Source organism: Mus caroli, unplaced genomic scaffold (assembly GCF_978045245.1).
Source record: "Mus caroli unplaced genomic scaffold, Mus_caroli_1 scaffold_15, whole genome shotgun sequence".
Classification (NCBI taxonomy): domain Eukaryota; kingdom Metazoa; phylum Chordata; class Mammalia; order Rodentia; family Muridae; genus Mus; species Mus caroli.
The window spans coordinates 63,911,472-63,929,188 of NW_028227270.1; the positions used below are offsets into that span (position 1 = coordinate 63,911,472).

At 51.5% G+C, this 17,717-nt stretch overlaps 2 protein-coding genes across 4 annotated transcripts in view; both read right to left on the bottom strand.

Annotated features, from left to right (window-relative positions):
- The window catches only part of Slc25a48 (solute carrier family 25 member 48), a 38,473-nt gene extending 35,623 nt beyond the window's left edge, over positions 1-2,850 (bottom strand). For both annotated transcript variants that reach the window (XM_021180338.3, XM_021180339.3), the window contains exon 1: positions 2,639-2,850. In XM_021180338.3, the coding sequence (XP_021035997.1) occupies positions 2,639-2,684 (46 nt within the window). In that variant the 5' untranslated portion in view covers positions 2,685-2,850. The remainder of the gene's footprint in view (positions 1-2,638) is intronic.
- Positions 2,851-7,179: 4,329 nt separating this feature from the next.
- Positions 7,180-14,812, bottom strand: LOC110308338 (uncharacterized). Of its 2 annotated transcripts, none has more exons than XM_021180805.1 (4): positions 14,697-14,812; positions 11,867-12,316; positions 10,774-11,154; positions 7,180-7,739 (listed from the first exon to the last, which is right to left on the bottom strand). In XM_021180805.1, the coding sequence occupies exons 2-3, from the start codon at positions 12,311-12,313 to the stop codon at positions 10,927-10,929; spliced, it is 675 nt and encodes a 224-aa protein (XP_021036464.1). In that variant the 5' UTR covers positions 12,314-12,316; positions 14,697-14,812; the 3' UTR covers positions 7,180-7,739; positions 10,774-10,926. The 2 variants fall into 2 exon arrangements, with proteins under 2 accessions (XP_021036464.1, XP_021036463.1); XM_021180804.1 differs by having other exon boundaries at positions 14,593-14,812.
- Between the last annotated feature and the right edge of the window lie 2,905 nt (positions 14,813-17,717).

A 17,717-nucleotide genomic window follows, 5' to 3' on the forward strand; every position in this document is an offset into this window, starting at 1 on the left:
CATTCAGGAAGTAAAACTTACAAGTCTCAGAATTCCCTGAAACGGGTAAGATTTACAGGATTCTCTCCCCAATGTTACATAAGCAGTAAGGACTGCTGGAGAGAGATGTCTGCTCAGCTGTCCTGAGAACACGTACGCAGCAGCTCAGGAGCCGGCAGCCGTGCTGGGGTGTGTGTTCGGAGCAGCAGCTGCCTGTGAGTCACTCAGGTTCCCGTAACTAACCCCTTGCCTACACCTCTGTAAGTAACTCCAGTAAACTGACTTGTTAAGCTAGACTTTGATGGAATCATTTCTTGGATCTGTTACCCATGTTCTACCTGGAGTCACAAAACAGGGAGGATGAACCCTACTGCAATATGAGCAAACCTTAAAAATCACGGTATGCTAAGCAAGAGATGCCAGACACAAAGGGCAGATGTGCTATGCGACCATATTTAAATGTATTAGGTAGAATAGGCAAATCCACAAGAAAAACAAATAGGTTCTAGGGCTATAGGGAGGGGAATTAGGAGTGACCACGGAATGGACATAGGCTCTTCTTTGGTCATATTAAACAGTAAGCTCTAAAGCATGTGTTTAGCAAACAATGAAATGAATAGCTTCAAAGCAGGGGTGTAAGGGGGAGACAGAGAGACAGACAGAGAGAGACAAAGAGACAGAGAGAGAAGCAAATAGAGAGAGACAGAGGCAGAGAGAGACAGAGATAAAGACAGAGACAGACAGAGAGAAAGAGAGAGGGACAGACAGACAGACAGACAGACAAAACACTTGGCTACACACATACTGGTGTAAAACAGTCCCAGACCTAGGTTAAGAAGCCTCTGTGGTACCAAGCAACTGACAGTCACACAGGGCTCTTTCTCCATGACCAATTCCCCAACCACACCGATGACAACTCTGCCATAAGACGTGAGTTTAACAAGCCAGGCAACAGGGACACTTGTCGCTTGGTCTAGAACCTCCCGTCTTCTTCACTCTCCACACTCCATGAACTTGGCAGCCCAGAGGTGAACAGAAGCAGGCAAATCCTCACTCTGTCCAGCAGGGAGGGAGGGAGGGACTCAGCTCCTAGGGTACCTCGACTCCCTGCCTAGAGCAGGCAGGTATCCCCACATCTGGAGAAGTAGCTCCGAGTCAGCTGCAGACAGGCACCTCCCTGCTCACCCTTACCACCTACCTGAAATCAGGGGTGCAGAGTAAAAAGGAGGGTGCTAAGGCAGTAGTTTCTGAAGCTTGGAAAGCCTGCTGAGCTTCAAACAAATGTGGAGGATATTGTAGTGAAATTTTGTTGCACAGTGTTATTAAGAAAGACAACTGCTATAGGCAAGTTTGGGGGTTCAAGGACTTTCAAGGCCCTAGGCAAACCCTTGGTGCCCTGTTGCCTGGATTAGAGTCCTAGTGCCTGCAGATGTTCACCTTAGGAAAGTCACCAATTTCTTCTATATTTCCATTTCCTATCTGCTGAATAAGGCTGTAAAGGCACCTACTTCATTGGGGTTGCTATGTAATGAGAGAAATATGTATAAGCAGAGCAAAGGGCACAGGATGCAGGATTCAATACACAATAGCCAAGAAAAGCAAATGTAGAGGACTGTGGCTGTTCTGAAAGGTAGGGGCACAACTGTGACTCACAGGGAAGATGAGGCATGCATAAAAATACTCTGCAGCTTAGAGGGGTGTTTTACCTCTTGGTGGAGTTACTAAAAATCATCAAATCATACACTTGAGCTGGAGGCATTTTTTAATGGAGAATACAAACCTTGGAAGACACAGCACAGGTACTTCAGCCTACCTGGAACCTGCTAAGCATCATGTCCATGGGTTGCAGGTGACTGGCTATGAGACCGGCTTTGCAGGGAGCCTAAGGCGGAGATTCAGGCTCTCAGCCTCTGACTTGACAGAGACCTCAGGACACAACAAGCTCCAGCTGTACTTTATTCAGAAACTTTATTTTTGTTAACTATTCCGGCTTGGTGGTGAACCTAGCAACAGCTGAGGGGTTGGGGTGGGGTACCAAAAAGTTCAGATGAGCTAAAGATGGGGGCGCTGAAGGCGGCCAGACCAGAGGGATTCTTCTCAGCTGTAGTGTAGAGCCACTACAACACAGCGCTCGACTTCCTACCCTGCGGGCTCCTCTCCCTTCAGGATCAACGCCCTTAAGACAACCTGATCTTGTAGTCCAAGTTCTTGGTCAACCTGAGACCGGGATTTCAGCTGCCAAACCAAGCGCTAACCCAAGCGCTAGTAACTTGGAGATGTCACCAACTCGGGTACGCCCCCCGGGTCACTGAAGGGTGTGCGCATATTCGGGTGACTCCATTGGTTATCTGCCCTGACCAGCGGTTTAATTATTATGAGACCCGAGTTACGTTGGAGCCTACGTTGAGGCAAATCAGAAGCTCGAGAAAATCGATGTGACTCTTAAAGAGCTTGGCTTCACAAATTAGGAGGGACCTCAGGACCAGCCAAGCGGACTGGGCTAGGGACACCGGGTGCTACAGGCGTCGCTCACTCCAGGATTGGCAATGCAAAGCGCACTAACTGAGCACACTGGGTGCGAACAGCTAGCTCGGCGGCGCCGCCGGGCAGTTTGCCCTGTGATGCGGGGGTGGGGGTGGTCTTTCGCAAGCAAACTCACCTCCGATCCAGCCTGCCACAAAGTCTTCCAGCTGGAAGCTGCCCATGACCGACACGGCGGCGTGCGCCTCGCCCTCCCGCAGCCGGCGCTACACACGCTCAGTGTGTGTCGGGCATGGCCCCACGGGATCAGGAGCACAGCAGAGGCGCGACTCGGTCACTCTGCAAGTTCTTCTCTAAACTCCGAGTTCCAGCCACCCGCGCTCGGGCTGTCAGCGAATGAGGGCGGGTGGTTGACAACCCGCCCCCAAAGGACCTTAAAGGCACAGCACTTCGACAAGGTGTGATCCAGGAGGCAGGGCCCCAGTCTCTTAGGGGAATTCCTTTGGTTCTTCTTGCCACTACTCTTTCCCCAACAATACAGCTTCCGAGTGAGTCTTCAGGTGGAAGCGCCAGCCAGACGAGCAGGGCCCTGTTTGTTTGCAAAGTTCATCAAAAGACATAAAGAGGTACGCTTTACAACCACCAAACGTTGCCTGCAATAGAACTCACCTGGAAGACTCACCTGTGTTAAAGCAAACAGTCCTGCACTTACTAACGGACGGACGGTTTGGTGTTGCAGTAAATCTCCTCCCAAATATGCCCGGGCAATGAAAACATGACTCAGTTAATATGAATACATGCTGTGCGCCTAGATTGGGCAGATCTACCACTCCACTACCATCTTCCACATACATCTATGAGACCCCTTAAAACTTGCGGTTTCTCCAGGCCATGTGCTTCTGAATTTCGCCTTTCATTTTCTCCTCCTCCTCTCTCCTCACCTTCCACTCCACCTTCCCTTTTATCTGCCCAATCAGCAGCCCTCCTTTATTTTACAAATTAAGGTGGGAAGCAGGTTTACAGGAAATCACCTGAGTGCTAGCTGACTCATTCCTTGTTTGCATCTACTCACAGGAGACCAGAATTAATATCAAATATAATTATCCCCAGGGCTATCCACAACAGTTTGGGGAGATAGATGGGTTAGTGGAAAGATCACCTGCTGTGCACGCATGAGGACCTGAGTTTGGGGTCCCAGAACCCATACAAATGCCTGACATGGTTGGGTGCCTGGAACTTCAGAATTGGGGGGGGGTCCTCATAGACAGGAGGAGCACTTGACAGTTTAGTGGGAGACAGAGTAGGAGACTTAAGGTTCTCCACACATACACACACACACACACTCTCTTTCACATGCACATACATGCGTGCACACATATACACTCACATGCACACACATACATAGATATACCTGTACACAACTCACACACGTGTGCATGCACACATATAAATATATACACACAAGCACATACATGTGTGCACACACATATATGCATGCAAACACATACATGCACATGCATATACATACACATATACACACACGTGTGCAGGCATGCATATACATACATATACACAAGCACACATACATACACATGCATGCACATACACACATTGAGCCACTGCTGCTCCATCCCCCCCTCCTGAGATGACTTGGTGGGGGTTAGTATGGCTCTGTGCTGACCTGGTAAGGTAATTCCTGTCAACTGTGGCCCTTCCTCTAGCCACGCCCTCTCAGAGCCCTGTGCTCAGAGAACCTAGTGGTGCAAAGTCTCTTTCAGGCATAGCTGGAGTATTCAGTGGCAGGAGATCCCCCACCAGATTCTGGCTCAACCCACACTGCTGCAGCCAAAAGATGGTCCTCTCTGCCTTAGATTCCCTCTGTAAGCAGACCACACTCCCAGCAAAGCCCCCAGCTGCAGTCCAGGGGCATCCAGGCTGGCCACATGAGGCACCTTTAGGTTCCATTAGGAATGTCCTGCCTTCCCGTGTCTGTGGGTGACCCTGTGTTCAGGGGTGTCCAGCTACCTCCCAGCAGAGATGCAGCTCGGGGTCCCAGCCACAGCCCTAAGGGTAACAGGAGTGATGGTACTGCCTATAGGAAGTGCCTCTGCTTGGCCTGCTCTTGTCCTAGGATGGCACTTTTGGGTCAATGTATAGGAGCAACTGGCCAGACTCCTCTCAAGGCAAGACTCTGACCACTGAGTCCTGCTATAGGGTCTGCTGAGGAGTGAGGCTCAGCATCCTCCTGTAGCCCTGTCTCCTTCCTCCATGGGATATGTACAGAGTTCATTTTTAAATTCTAGAGCCAAAGCCACCCCTCTGAGTGCAGGATAAAGCATGAAGCACAGGTTGGCAAGGGTAGTCTTGCAATGTCCTACGGAGGAGGGAAAAGCCACAGCCCAGAGCTGAGCTCCCTTCATATGCACATAGTGACCCACTCAGCCACACAGTCATCACCAGCACTAGGCTCCATGCTGTACTCCGCTGTGCCCATGATTGGGACCTGGAATCTTTGGGGAGTTTACTGTTGGAGTACATCCAATGTGAAGCCAGCCAGATCCCAAAGCCACTCTTGTGGGACCACCTAGTACTTCCAGGCAGATGGCCAGCTCCTCAGTCCTGTGTCAGTGTCGTTAGGGTAGTCTTGAGTTGGCAGGCAGCATTGCTGGCAGATAAGACAGCCTCCCTGGCCCAGGGTACTGCTGTTTTGATTGCCAGTGTTCTGATTGCATGCATGAGCCTGTCCTTGAAACACATCACAAGAAGGACTGAGAGAACCCTACATCATGTGGCAGCGTGGAGCAGGCCCTAGTGGGCAATGGGACCAAGCAGAACACTGTTCCAGGACAGGGAACAAAGCTGTTGTCTTTCCTGGATTTGCCTCTAGGGGGAGCAGTGCTGCGGTCTGAATCTAAGCTGTCCTCTTGGCTGGGACACCAGCAACCAGGGCTCAGAGTTAACTTCTCAGAGAAAGGTTCGGAGACAGAGACTTGGAGAGGCTCCCTGGGTTGCCAGAGCAAAATTCCATTCCATTTCTCCCTCAGTTCTTCCACACAGGGAACCCCAGCGGTGCTGCCTGTGTGGTAGGGGCTTGTCAGGGGGTGGTACTAGAATCCTTGAATAATGGGGCCCATTTCTAGTTTCTCACTGGCTCCTTCAAGGGTAACAAAAGCCAGTCTTTGCTTCTGAGAAGGCAGCCAAGGAAGAGAGTTTGTCTGGGGTGCAACATGGAAGCTACTGGGGAGCTCTCTCTGCAGCCTGGCATCTCCTGTTTGTGCCTTGAATCTACTCAGCTGAGGGTTCCAGCTTTTCAACTCTTTTCTTACCCAAGGACTGAGTCCCTTCCTGTGTGCACCATCTACACCTGAACCAGTTGCTGACCCACTGTGGTGAGGACCTGTGGTTTTGTCTCCTATCTGTATGTAGATATGGGCTTCCTTGGAGACCTCCAGGAACCTTCCTGAATTTACCCTCTCATCTCTCCACTGACAATCCTCTACCTCACTTGACCCCACATTTCACTTCTGAGCACAGAACCTCTGCTCTTCTGTACCTCCACCTAAGAGACTGATGCTTCAAGCACATCTCTAACTCCTCCCTCTGCCAACCCCCGCCCCCAATACTTCTTCCCCTCAGCTTGGGAAACTTCACCTCCACTAAGATGGCTTGCAAGTCTGGCTACAAACCTCTCTCTCTCTCTCTCTCTCTCTCTCTCTCTCTCTCTCTCCCTCCCTCCCTCCCTCCCTCCCTCCTCCCCCCCCCCCCGGGCCTCATCCCACCAGCCAGGAATTCCTGGTGTTTTCCCTTCTCAATGGCTCCAATGTCCACTGTCCTCCTACAGTCCAGTCTCTGGCTGTGCCATCACTGCCTGAACATGGTATACCTAGGCTCTTTGTTCTCTCTGACATGGTCCTGGGCGCCATCTCCAATGGCTGCTACAGCAGGCTGCTGAAGCGTGGCCTCTGCTCTGGCCACCTCTGTCCAGTGCCCTCTGGGGATTCTGTGGCCTTGACTGTACTCGCTAATTCCCTATTAAGGCCTGTGCAGGTCAGACAGAGTCCAGTGGCTTTTCGGCTCCTTCCTCCTACCACCTAGTTTGTTCAGCTGGAGTCCAGCCAGGCAGTGTGGCCTTCACACCCCACATTCCTGCCCCGTGTGGGACTGTATGTACCAGTTCCTTGTAGAGATGCCCTCCCCCAACCCCTCCCCGTCCCTACCCTGCTCTCTGGCTGACCAGGGGTGCCTAACTCCTTTGCAATCCTGCTTGCCCGCCACCTTCCCCTGCCAGGATGTCCATTGCTCAAGTACACACCAAGACATTCTGCCTTATCTGTCCCGAAAATACCCACGTGGCTGCCTGACCACTCTGGCTTGTAGTCTACCTTGTCCCCTGGGCCTGCAGAGGCCTGATATCCAGTCAACACTCAGAGGTGCCCTAAACAGGGAGGCCATGGGACAATGACTAAAGGGCCAGCCACTTTATGTCAGAGGGAGTCCTAATCATGGCAGAGCTAAGGAGGTCCCCAGGCACCTTTCCCAGAGTCCCACAGAATCCTGGCTTCTTTTCAGCCTCCAGGCTTTTGTGCTGATCACTAGACCCCTTCCCCCACCAACAGAAAGACATTTGACTGATGCCTGTGACAGGCCCCACATGTGCTTTGGGCCTGTGTTGTTCTTGTGCAGGCTGTGAGAGGTAACTGGAGGGAGAAAAAGGCCACACTGACTTCAGGTTTGCTGTGTGAGCTTGTCAGCTTGTCATTGGGAACAGGGTTCCTTCCTCAAAGACAGCTCCCTGGGGTCTGCCCAGAGAATGCTCAGATGATTTTCAGCCTGTCGTCCACTCGGTGAGACTTCGGGAGCTGCGTGATAGCATGTGGCTGGGGAGTGAGGGTGCATTGGCCGTTTGAGGACTCAGCTGCCAGGTCGCTGCACCAGGGTTGAGAGGCTGCTGCAGCTGGTGGCTGGTGGTGTCGCTCTTTATAAGGTAGGTGTGGTGCCTTCTTAGGCAGTGTCTGAAGAATCAAACTGTAGACCTCATGGAAGCCAGCTGTCCTGACAAGATGCGCCAGGAGGGGGCGCTGCTGCACAGCCCTCGGGGCCTCCAGGATGGCGAGGTTGCCGGAATGGAGGGGTTTCCTGCCACGGGCTGGTAAGGAGCTGGGCTCTGCATTAAAAAGGTCCAGCGAGAAGTCTGAGGATGCCAGCGAGGCTGCGGGGGCCAGGGAGGGCTCTCTGAGGGTGCCAGAGGAGCCACTGAGAGTCTTCTTGGGAGTTGTAGACTGGAGGAAAAACAAAAAACAAAAACAAAAAAACCCTTACTTCAGGATCACTTGCAGCTTATAAGTAACCAGGCTCCCATCTTGCGGGTGGGCAGTCAGCTCTGCCAGGCTACACCAGGCTTTCAGACGGGAGGTCAAATTCGCTAATGTCACTCAGTGGTGATGATTGTGAGACTCGTGGGCGGCTCCACTCCAAGCCCCAAATGATCCTTCAGGCCAGGACTCAAGAAGGGAAGTGACTTTCCCGAAGGCCCACAATCCCCACCCCTCTGCATAAATGTCTGGGTTTCTCTGACTCAGCTTCTTTATCATCGATAAAACAGGATTAGCATGCCAACTACATCACACCCAAAATGCCAGTGCACGGTGCTGGAACTCCTGTGCTGTCTTATGTACGAGGTTCTGAGGGCCGAGGACTACCTGACTCCTCTCCGACTTTCTCCTCAGTTGATGGACACAAATGGGAACAGGCTGGGAGATCTGAAAATGAAGGGTACCTGTGTAAAAGGCTGACAAGGGCCACCGCTGCTAGAAACCTCACTGGGAAGCCAAGAGAAGTATGTAGGGGCATAAACGGGAGGTAGCTGAGTCACATGGTTGTCCTCCATGTGCTGGAGACATAGCTGCAGGCTCACCCATGGCAATCCGAAGAGCAGAGGTTAGCAGTGTGCAGAAAGGAAATCTAAGGGCAGATGGGCAAGTTGTGGGGAGAGGCCGTAGCGAGTGGGAAGATGGCGCGGAGTCACGGTACGCCTGCGCAGTGGCCTGAGAGCGGTGGTGGGAGTGGGGGTGGTGGGGGTGGTGGTGGTGGTCAGCAGTCCTTTGCTCCCTGGTGGGGCAGGATGCTGATGGGCTGGAGCCCTGACTCCAGAGGACCTTGGGTGGCAGAGCCAGGAGCTGAGATGATCACGTGGAAGGTGGCATTTGCAGGTCGGTGGCATCTATAGGTCAGTGGCAGTCTTCAGGGAGGATGGTTGCTGCTGTGAGTGGACAATTACATCACCCACACAAGAATACAGGCTCCTCTGAAGTGTTTGCGTTCAGGAGACCTGGTAGATCTACCACCTCAGTCGACCCTCACCCCAGAGCACACATATGTGTCAGCCAATAATCTCCAACTATCCTCTGAGGGAAGCCTGGGGTCACAGGGCAAGACACGGAGAACTCACATTGTTTTGGATCAATGCCTGGGTCTGCCCACTTGCCACAAGACTTGGATGTGTCTGGTACTTCTGTATCCATTTACAGACCTACTAACAAGGCCCAGAACTTGATCCTAGAGTTTCTCCTACACCCCCAGACATTTTACCTTTCTTTCTTTCTTTCTTTTCTTTTCTTTTCTTTCCTTTCTTTCTTTCTTTTCTTTCTTTCTTTCTTTCTTTCTTTCTTTTTCTTTCTTTCTTCCCTTTCTTTCTTTCTTCCTTCCTTTCTTTCTTTCTTTCTTTCTTTCTTTCTTTCTTTCTCTCTTTTTAACTTTGAGCTAGAGTCTAGCTAAGTTGTAAAGAAAAAGGTGCACATCTTTAATCCCAGCACCCGGGAGGCAGAGGCAGGTGGATTTCTGAGTTCGAGGCCAGCCTGGTCTACAAAGTGAGGTCCAGGACAGCCAGGGCTACACAGAAAAACCCTGTCTCGAAAAACAAAAACAAACAAAGAATAACAACGTAACAATGACCTGCTTTTTCTGGCTGGCCTTCTAAATAGCTGAGAGTAAAGGCCTGTGCCACCAGTCCTACAGGATCCAATGTCCTCAGAGTCAAGTCTGAGATCACTCTAGGCTTCGGAGCACACCCACTACCCACTGATTTCTGCCCCAGAGTCAGTATAATCACCATACAGGCAAATGTCCCATGTTGAAGAACAACAAATTTCAAGAACTCCAAAATGTCTTCTGATCCCATAACAAATGGGGTGGGGGAGGATGGGGGTAAAGAATAAAATCCTAGGACTGGTGAAGATGGCTCAGTGGTTAAGAGCACTGACTGCTCCTCCAGAGGTCATGAGTTCAAATTCCAGCAACCACATGGTGGCTTACAACCACTCGCAATGAGAAACAAATAAAATCCTTAACCAACATGGATTTTTTTTTTCCTTACAAAATGCACCTCCGTTTTCCTAACTAAAAAAATGGGTCCAGGGAGAAGAATTGGGAGAACCAGACTCAGAAGGGGCTCAGGTGCACACAGGGTGGGAAGGGGCAGGTGGAGAGTAAATGGGTCACCCAGAGCCTTGCTGGATCTCCTGGCTGTGCAGTCGGGCTCCAGCTCAGCTCCTCCTGGCCCGTCAATCCCACCATTCCTGTAGCCCCAATCATGGGCCTCTGCTAAGGCCAGTGTTCAGAATCAGGAGCCTGTCTGCACACCCCTCTGAGCCTGTTTCTTAGTCTTAGAATGAGATTATCTCTAAAAGCCTGGCAAGGCAGGCTCCTGGCTCCTAATGACTGCTCAGTAGAAGGGAGGTGGGAGCCTGGTTCTGAAGCACCACACTCCAGGTGGCAAGGCACTCCAGCCTCATGGTGACACTTGATCTACAAAGCCAGTGTATACTGTGTACCTTCAGGTTGTCCAGGAAGCCCTGGCTCCCTGTGCCCAGGCTTACAAGCAAGCTACAGAAGCAACAATGAGATCCATATGGGGACACGGTAGGAATCCCCCTGCAGCCACTTTTGTGATTACCCTGCCACCCCACCCCCCCACAGCCTCATGAGGCAGATTTCTCAACCTAGAACAACAAGGTGGGGTAGATGGTGTAGGGTGGTGAATTTATGGGTGTGGCACTGGGTGGCTGAATGTGGCACAGGCCTCTCCCTTCTGCTTCTTAATGAGAAAGGCAAGCCCAGACATGAGGAGGGAGATACCAGGGTAGAAGACTGCATCATCACCAGGCACTGATGAAGGTGTGGAGGGAAGGGGAGAGATGGTTCTTTCTGCGGGCCTGTGTGGGGAAAGGAGGATCCTCCCCCCCCCCCCATTGGTGGTCTCTCTCTCTCCACCCCCAGGAAGGAGGAACAATGAAGGTCTGAGGGCTAGGCACTCACTAGGCCAGCTGTGGTCCCAGGGCAGGTGGCCTGAGCTGTGGGGAGCCTCTGTTCCAGTTCCCCTTGTCCCTCAATGACCAGGAGGCGCTGGAGTATGAGTCCCCACTGCCTTCACTCCTGCGCCTTCCCAGGCTGGCAGCACCAGGTTGGGGGTCACTCCCATGAACTCCCCAGCACAGAGGAGGAAACCACAGGGCTGGCGCGTAGCCTCTCTTCAGGGCTCCTGTAGTATGGTACAAATCCTGAGGCCCCATGAACATGGTGCCCGGCGAGAAGGGCAACCTGGTTCTCATCACTCATGAGCCCTTGCAAGCAGCAGCAGCAGCAGCAGACTGGTGAGGGTGGAAACCCAGAGATCAGGTCTGGCCCTGCCAAGAGAGACTGGGTGAGGAGAAATAGGATGTAAGCTAGATTCAGGCCCAGATGCAAGATGGAATCTGGCCTACAACTCTACAGGGGTGATCAAGGAAGGGGACAGGACCTAGGCCAAGTTCTGTCAAGTGGGGAGCCCTTGGTAATGTTGCTTCCTCATCCAGAGGCCACTATGGGAAAGTCTGATCCTGGCCTTTGAATGCAGTACTTATCTCTGCAGTCCCTAGACCCCACGCCTAGCGGTATGGTTGTTCACAGATTAGAGGGCACAGATCTAGGTCAGAACCCAGGCTTGGCATCTGCTAGCTGGGTGACCTAGGCCAACCTAAGCCATGTTCCTTTGATTTAGAAGGATATGTGTCTCACCAGCCCTGTCTCATGGTCACTAGGATTAAATGAAATGGCTCCCATCCAGTGTCTGGGTGTGAAATTTGTCTAACCAATTCCAAGAAGTAACCAGGTGTTTCTAGGGCCTCGGCTCTGGCTTCAGGGCTTTCCTTGAATTCTTGTGGGTCATTTTTCATCTACAGAGTCACTTTCCTGCAAGGGGGGGGGGGTTGGGGGCTGGTGTACAATTGGACGGCCCCTCCTAGTCTCTGTGCCTCTAGCTACTGAGTCATCAGAGACCTGGCCAAGGTCTCAGTGGGCAAGGAGAGGTAGGTATCTGGAACATTTCAGAGTCTTGGTGTTGCCGGCCCTCCTGTGGCCTCTTCAAACTCACAAGGCATCCATCTCTGGCTGTGACTTTGTGGCAGCCATCTTGTGTCTCACTTTCCGGAAAGGGGTCTCTGGAGCCCAGACACCAGCTGCAGCCTTGAGGGGTGGTGGTGGCACTGGTGAGGTGCTCTTCCTGGGAACGGTAGTACGGGAAGAAGCCACTGGGTGGCGCTGAGTCCTCGAGGAACAGACTCCCTCGGCTGCTCCAGCCAGCTTCGTGCCCTGGGCGGGCTTCAGCCAGCTGGGCCAGCTCCTCCACAGCCAGGGGCTGCTCATATGTGCAGAAGGGCAGGTACTCTGAGCCCACTTTGGAGAGGCCGGGAGAGCCAAGTGGCTCCCTGTCCGGTAGACTGGTAGCCCGCAGTTGCTGGGACAGGTGTTCTGGGTCCTCCCCCAACAGGAGGCTCAGAGAGATCAAGGTGCTGGACTCAGCTTCTTGGCTCTTCTGCATTGTCTAAGAAGAGAGGACTCAGTCGGCCAGTGCTGCCTGCCCCCTCCCTAGTCCTGTCTATATTTGAGAGGCTTAGAGAGCTCACACCTGACCAGGGTTCCCCTCTGGGAGAAGTCTAGCAGTGCTCCTAACTATACTACTAAACCCCGGGCCCTCTAACCTCATCACGCTCTTTACCCTGCTGGCTCTTCAGCAGATCCTGGGCCCACCCTCAGTCACACCTCGCTTGACCCTGCCTGAGCATCTGCGGCCCTTGCCCCACAAGTGTTCCTAGTTTCCCCGACTGCAACCGATATTCCTTCTTTCTCTCAGAAATGCTTTTTCCTCACCCGGCTGCTTTCTCTGCCTATTCTGCACCTGGGGTGGTCATGCCCCTGACACTCTTCCAAGAAAAACATAAACCAAAGAACAAAAGAACCCAAGAAATTGTTCCTTATTCTAACCTCCTGATCTCTGACTCCCCTAACTCACTCTGTTGGGTGCACACAGGCCTTCGCTTGGCCTTTCCTGAGCAGGTCCAGGTCACTCCCCATTGTGCTTACCGGGACCCTTCCCTTTCCTGGGTAATAGCTGCATATGGTTCCTGGTCATAGTGGCTTTATTCCTGAGCTAGTCACATCACCTTATTCACTGACCCCTTCCAACTGAGAACACTCGTTCTTTGATGCATGCTCTGCCAATGAAGCACTTGTTTTGGTTTGGTTATCTTGTATCCCGCTAACTATAAATTTCATCTACCTAGTTGACTTCTGTTTCCATGGGATCTAGAAAAGCCCTGGTGCCCAAGCAGTCAACAAAGAGTGGAAGGAGGAGGGAGGGCAGAAAGTATGGAAGGAAGAAGATGTAAGAGACAAAGATGGGGCTGTAGACATGGCTCAGGGGGTTAGGAAGAGCACTGGCTGCTCTTCTGGAGGATCCAGAGTCAAGTCCCAGCACCCACATGGTGGCTCACGGCCATTTGTAACTCCATTTCTGGAAGGATCTGATGCCTTCTTCTGACCTCAAACATCAGGCAGGCATGTTAGTGGTGTAGACACACACATGCAGTCAAAACACCCATACACATGAGAGGGGGAGGGAGGGAGAGAGGGAGGGAGGAGGGGGAGGGAGGAGGGGGAGGGTCAGAGAGAGGGAGGGAAGGAGGAGGGGGAGGGAGGAGGGGGAGGGACGGAGGAGGGGGAGGGCAAGAATGAGAGAGTAAGAGAATGAGGATGCCCACAGACTCGCCCGGGCTTGGTTGGGCGAACAAGCCATGTCTGATGAAGAGGCAGAGAAGAGAAATGGGGGATTCCTTCTTGGCCAGAGGGAAATAGAGACTACGAGTCTCCATTTCCATCACTACCTATTTGGACCATATCCAAAGGCCTCAAGCTGCTCCAGCCTAGAGACCATGGGCTTCAGGAAAAAGATTATTATAGCCTGTCCTCTGGCTTTCCTGACTCGTCTAGGGGGTCTCAGCTCTTGAATCAGTGATAGCCCCTAAGTCCCCGAATGTCACCTAACTCCTGGAGAAGTCCTGGTCATGGACTGATAGTGCCAGGAAGGGAGGGAGGGACCAGAGCATACAGGTGACACTGAAGAATGGCCCATGCTCTTAATCCTCAGAAGGTCCACGAGGATGGACTCGCCTCTCCTGCTGCCCAGCAATGGGGAAGCAGGCTGGGCAACTGTACCAGGGCTGAGCCCCATCTGTCCCTCTGAAGTCCAAGCTCTTCGCTGTACATATGTGAAGTGCATGTTCCCTGTGAGGGACATCCCAATCCTAAGCCCTGGCATGGTGACTACGCCCTTATTTGTATGATCTTGGCAGATGCAACCATTTCTAGATAAGTTTTACTGGATTAGGGCATACCTTAGATCTATGACTGAAAAACTTGGACACAGACACCCAGGGAGCATGCCATGGTGTTGATCTCCTGTGGCAGAACATGGAGTGACAACTTTTCCCCTGGAGTCCCAAGAAAGAACTAACTCTGTTGACACCTTGACATCAGGCTTCAGGCCTCCAACACTGTATGGAAATGAACCATTTAAACCCACCAAGATTTCAAGTTGGTTATGGCAACCCTAGGATCCTAACAGATATCAGAGGGCTGGATGGCTCACTGTTGAGTTAGAAGGCCTTGCTGGTACTTCCTATGGAAGCCCCCTATGGCCACTCACCCTATGTCTTATCCTTCCTGCCATTGAAGGGGGTGCCAACCAGGACTGACTGTTCTAGAGGGAAGGGGGGGGTCCATGCTTTTGTCTTGCCTCCTGGGGCCCTGATTCCTCTTTACCTGCTAGGCCTGGGTTGAAAGGGACCAGGTGTGAGGTGTGACGGCTCCAACTCCCCAGAGGGCTTCAGAGGAGCTGCCCCACAGGCTCGGCTGCTCCCACTCACCTGCACTTGCCCCTTAGAATCCCTGGAGCCCCAAGTGCTGACACTAAACCTAAAACTCTGCCTAGAGCTGGAAGATCAACATCTCTCCCCTGTGAGCCTCCTCCCTGCCTGCTCTTCACCAGGCAACCCCTCCTGCCTACTGAGAGAAGATTCCACCATGAAGTCACAAGGCCTGATGCCAGGCAAGAAAGCCAGATGGTTCTGTTGCCATGGAGACCTGGGCCCTACATGGAGCACCTGTGCTCCTCACCTGCCTTTTAATTCAGCTTAATCCAGATGGCCCCAAGAGAGCAGAGAAACAAAGACTGGAAACATCTGCAGTCAGACCAGCTCTTTTCTCTGGGGCCAGTGACTCACTAGAGGCCTGTGCGCAGAGACCACAGAGTGACCCACCCTGGGGTGGAGAAGACAAAGGTTTACACGGTCCTGTCCGATGATCGCAGGGCACTCAGAGGGAGCCAGCACTGTGTGAATTTCTACTCACCTGATGCTCCAGCCTCTTAGATCCTGGCTGAGGCACCTTGCCATGCCTCTTCCTAAGTCACCTGTAAAGGGAGCAGGTCTCAGGACTGATTACGCAATGTTTGTTCCCTGTCACAGAGCCACCGTTCAGGTTCCTGCAGCAAACCAAGTGTTCCTGCTCAGGGGGAAGGGACCAGCCTTGTTGGCCCTCCTTGATTCCTAGAAGTCTGCAGCCATGAGGGGTCACACTGTGTGCTCCCGTGCTCCTCTCTGTAAGCTTTTGAGTCAGAAGGGCACCACTGTTGTGTTGTTTCAGGAAGGGATGGAGCTTAGGCAGGAGATAGAAGGCTTTGGAGTTCTCTGAAGCCTTGGAGCATGAGATGGGAACCTGGGAACTCCAAGGTCTGTAGGAGCTTGAGTTTCCCTGGGTGTGACCAGTGGGGCTCTCTGGCATGGCTCTCCTAGACTGCACCCTAAACTCACTCTGACAGCCTCTACTGCTTGCTCACTGGGTGACTCTTTTTTAAAAATAGACCTGACTCTTAGGTGGAATTCATTTTTTCCCCATAAATGGATATAGTCCTTGATTTTATAACTGGGATGGCCAACTGACTCAATATCATTTGTAAATATTTCTCTCCAAAATTGATTTGAAATATCAACACAATCCATTTATTAACTTTTAAAGTTCAAATCAGTTTCTAGATTTTTTTTTAAATCCATCTCTTTAACTCTTGGTATAATTAACATACTGTTTGGACTCTTTTTCAGACTTATTTACCTTTAGTTCATGTTATATAGTCAATACTACTTAAGGCTAATATCATTAGCAAATCAGTATGTCCAATGCAGCAGCCAAGTCCCGCCCCTTGTACCCTCAGACCCAAGAAACTACTGTTTGGTTTCCTACTTGGGGTGAGTAGATTCCTGTCTCCCTAGGAATAATGTCACACACACCTCCCTCCCTCTCTCCCTCTCCCTCTCCCTCTCCCTCTCCCCATCCCTCCTGCCCTCCCTCCATCTTCCCTTACCATCCCCAGGAACCCAGCCACCTGCCATCACCACACAGGGCTTTACCCTGTCTGGAACATTATAAAATTATACCAAGCAGATTAGTCTATTGGGCTCTCTTGCTCACACGCTGCTCCTGACTGTGGTCCTGTCACCATGTGAGCCAATGGCACCCTCGCTTCTCCAACTGGTGGTGCGGCCTCTGGAGTGGACATATCACTAACCCACTGTGAATGGTGTTTCTTTGTTCAATTGAATTTTTATCTTTGTTTCCAGTAGTCCAAGCTGCGCCGGGGCATGGTCTCCCCAGAGCACATCCTCTTGGGGTGCACGGACACTCTGCATATCCCAGGCTCTGCCCTTTACAGACTTTGAGTCTTTATTTCTTTGAGCATTTCCCCAACACTATTTCTCCTCTTATCTTGGAAATCTAACAAGGAGCACATCATTAAACCCTAAAAATATTTTCCCACTTGCCTCAAGGCTCATTTTTAAAACCTCCCAATTTCTCAGGCTGCACCATATTTACTGGCACCCCATCCGTGCACCCCTCTTTTCTAGCTGTTGATTCTCCCGCTGGATCATGCAGGGAAATTTTTTTCATTCAGATTTTATGGATTTCCATCCTAACACTTCTGCTTGTTCTTTTTAAAAGTATCTCTAAAGTTCTTTGTGGATGTACGGCTCCTTATTCCTCTTCCGCCCATCGCTCTGGATCTGAGGGAGCATGCATACGCTCACTGCAGCCTCTTTGAAGTCTTTGTCTGGTAATCCAGCAGCCAGTGACTCACCTTGGGATTTGAATGTATTCTTTTTCCTTGAGAACTGGCCGCGCTTTCCTGGCTCTTTGCATGCTGGGTAGATTTGGATTATATTAGAGATGGGAAATGTCATTGTGTGTAGATGCTGGGTCCTACCCATAATCTTCTGTCTGAGAGGCATTGGTATTTTGTCCTAGCCGGTGTTCAATTTGCTTAGATCTAATCTCAGGTTCAGCATCGCCGTGTGCGGACGGTGGTTCCGGTCTCGGGCACTGTCCTGATTTGGGGTTGTCCCTAGCAGGCACTATTTAGCAAGTGTAGTTTAAAAAAATAGGGACATGGTATATATTTCAGTTTGATTCTCAAGGGTTTATGCCACTGTTTAGGTCTCTGTGATTTGTGCATAGCTCAGGGGTCAGGCTAAGCCTACTGCTTGTTCTCACAGAATTAGGGGGCTGTTTTTTTTTAAATTATGTATAATCCTGGATATTCCTCACACCACCTTTCCAGATGTGTCCCCCAATCAGATTCTGTTGGCTAGAAAGAGGGGCTCCCTTGTGCTGCATCCTTTTGCTGCTTCCATGAGAAGCAGGAGAAGGAAGAAAAACAGGAGAAGACAGGGGAGTGAGGAAGAGGAAGAAAAGAGGAGGAATGGAGGGGGTGAGGAAGGACCAGACAAGGAAAGAGCAGGGGGAGGGAGGAGGGAGGAGGGGGAGGAAGGAGGCAAGGGAGGAGAGAGGAGCTTTGCCCAGCACGTGGCTGCTCACAGATTTTTCTCTCTTTTCCC

Coding starts and splice junctions, on each gene's coding strand:
- LOC110308338 (XM_021180805.1), bottom strand. CDS start 12,313: ATGCAGAAGAGCCAAGAAGCTGAGTCCAGCACCTTGATCTCTCTGAGC. Junction 11,155..11,866: donor CAGCCAGAGATGGATGCCTT/GTGAGTTTGAAG, acceptor CTCCTCACCCAG/TCTCTCTTGGCAGGGCCAGA.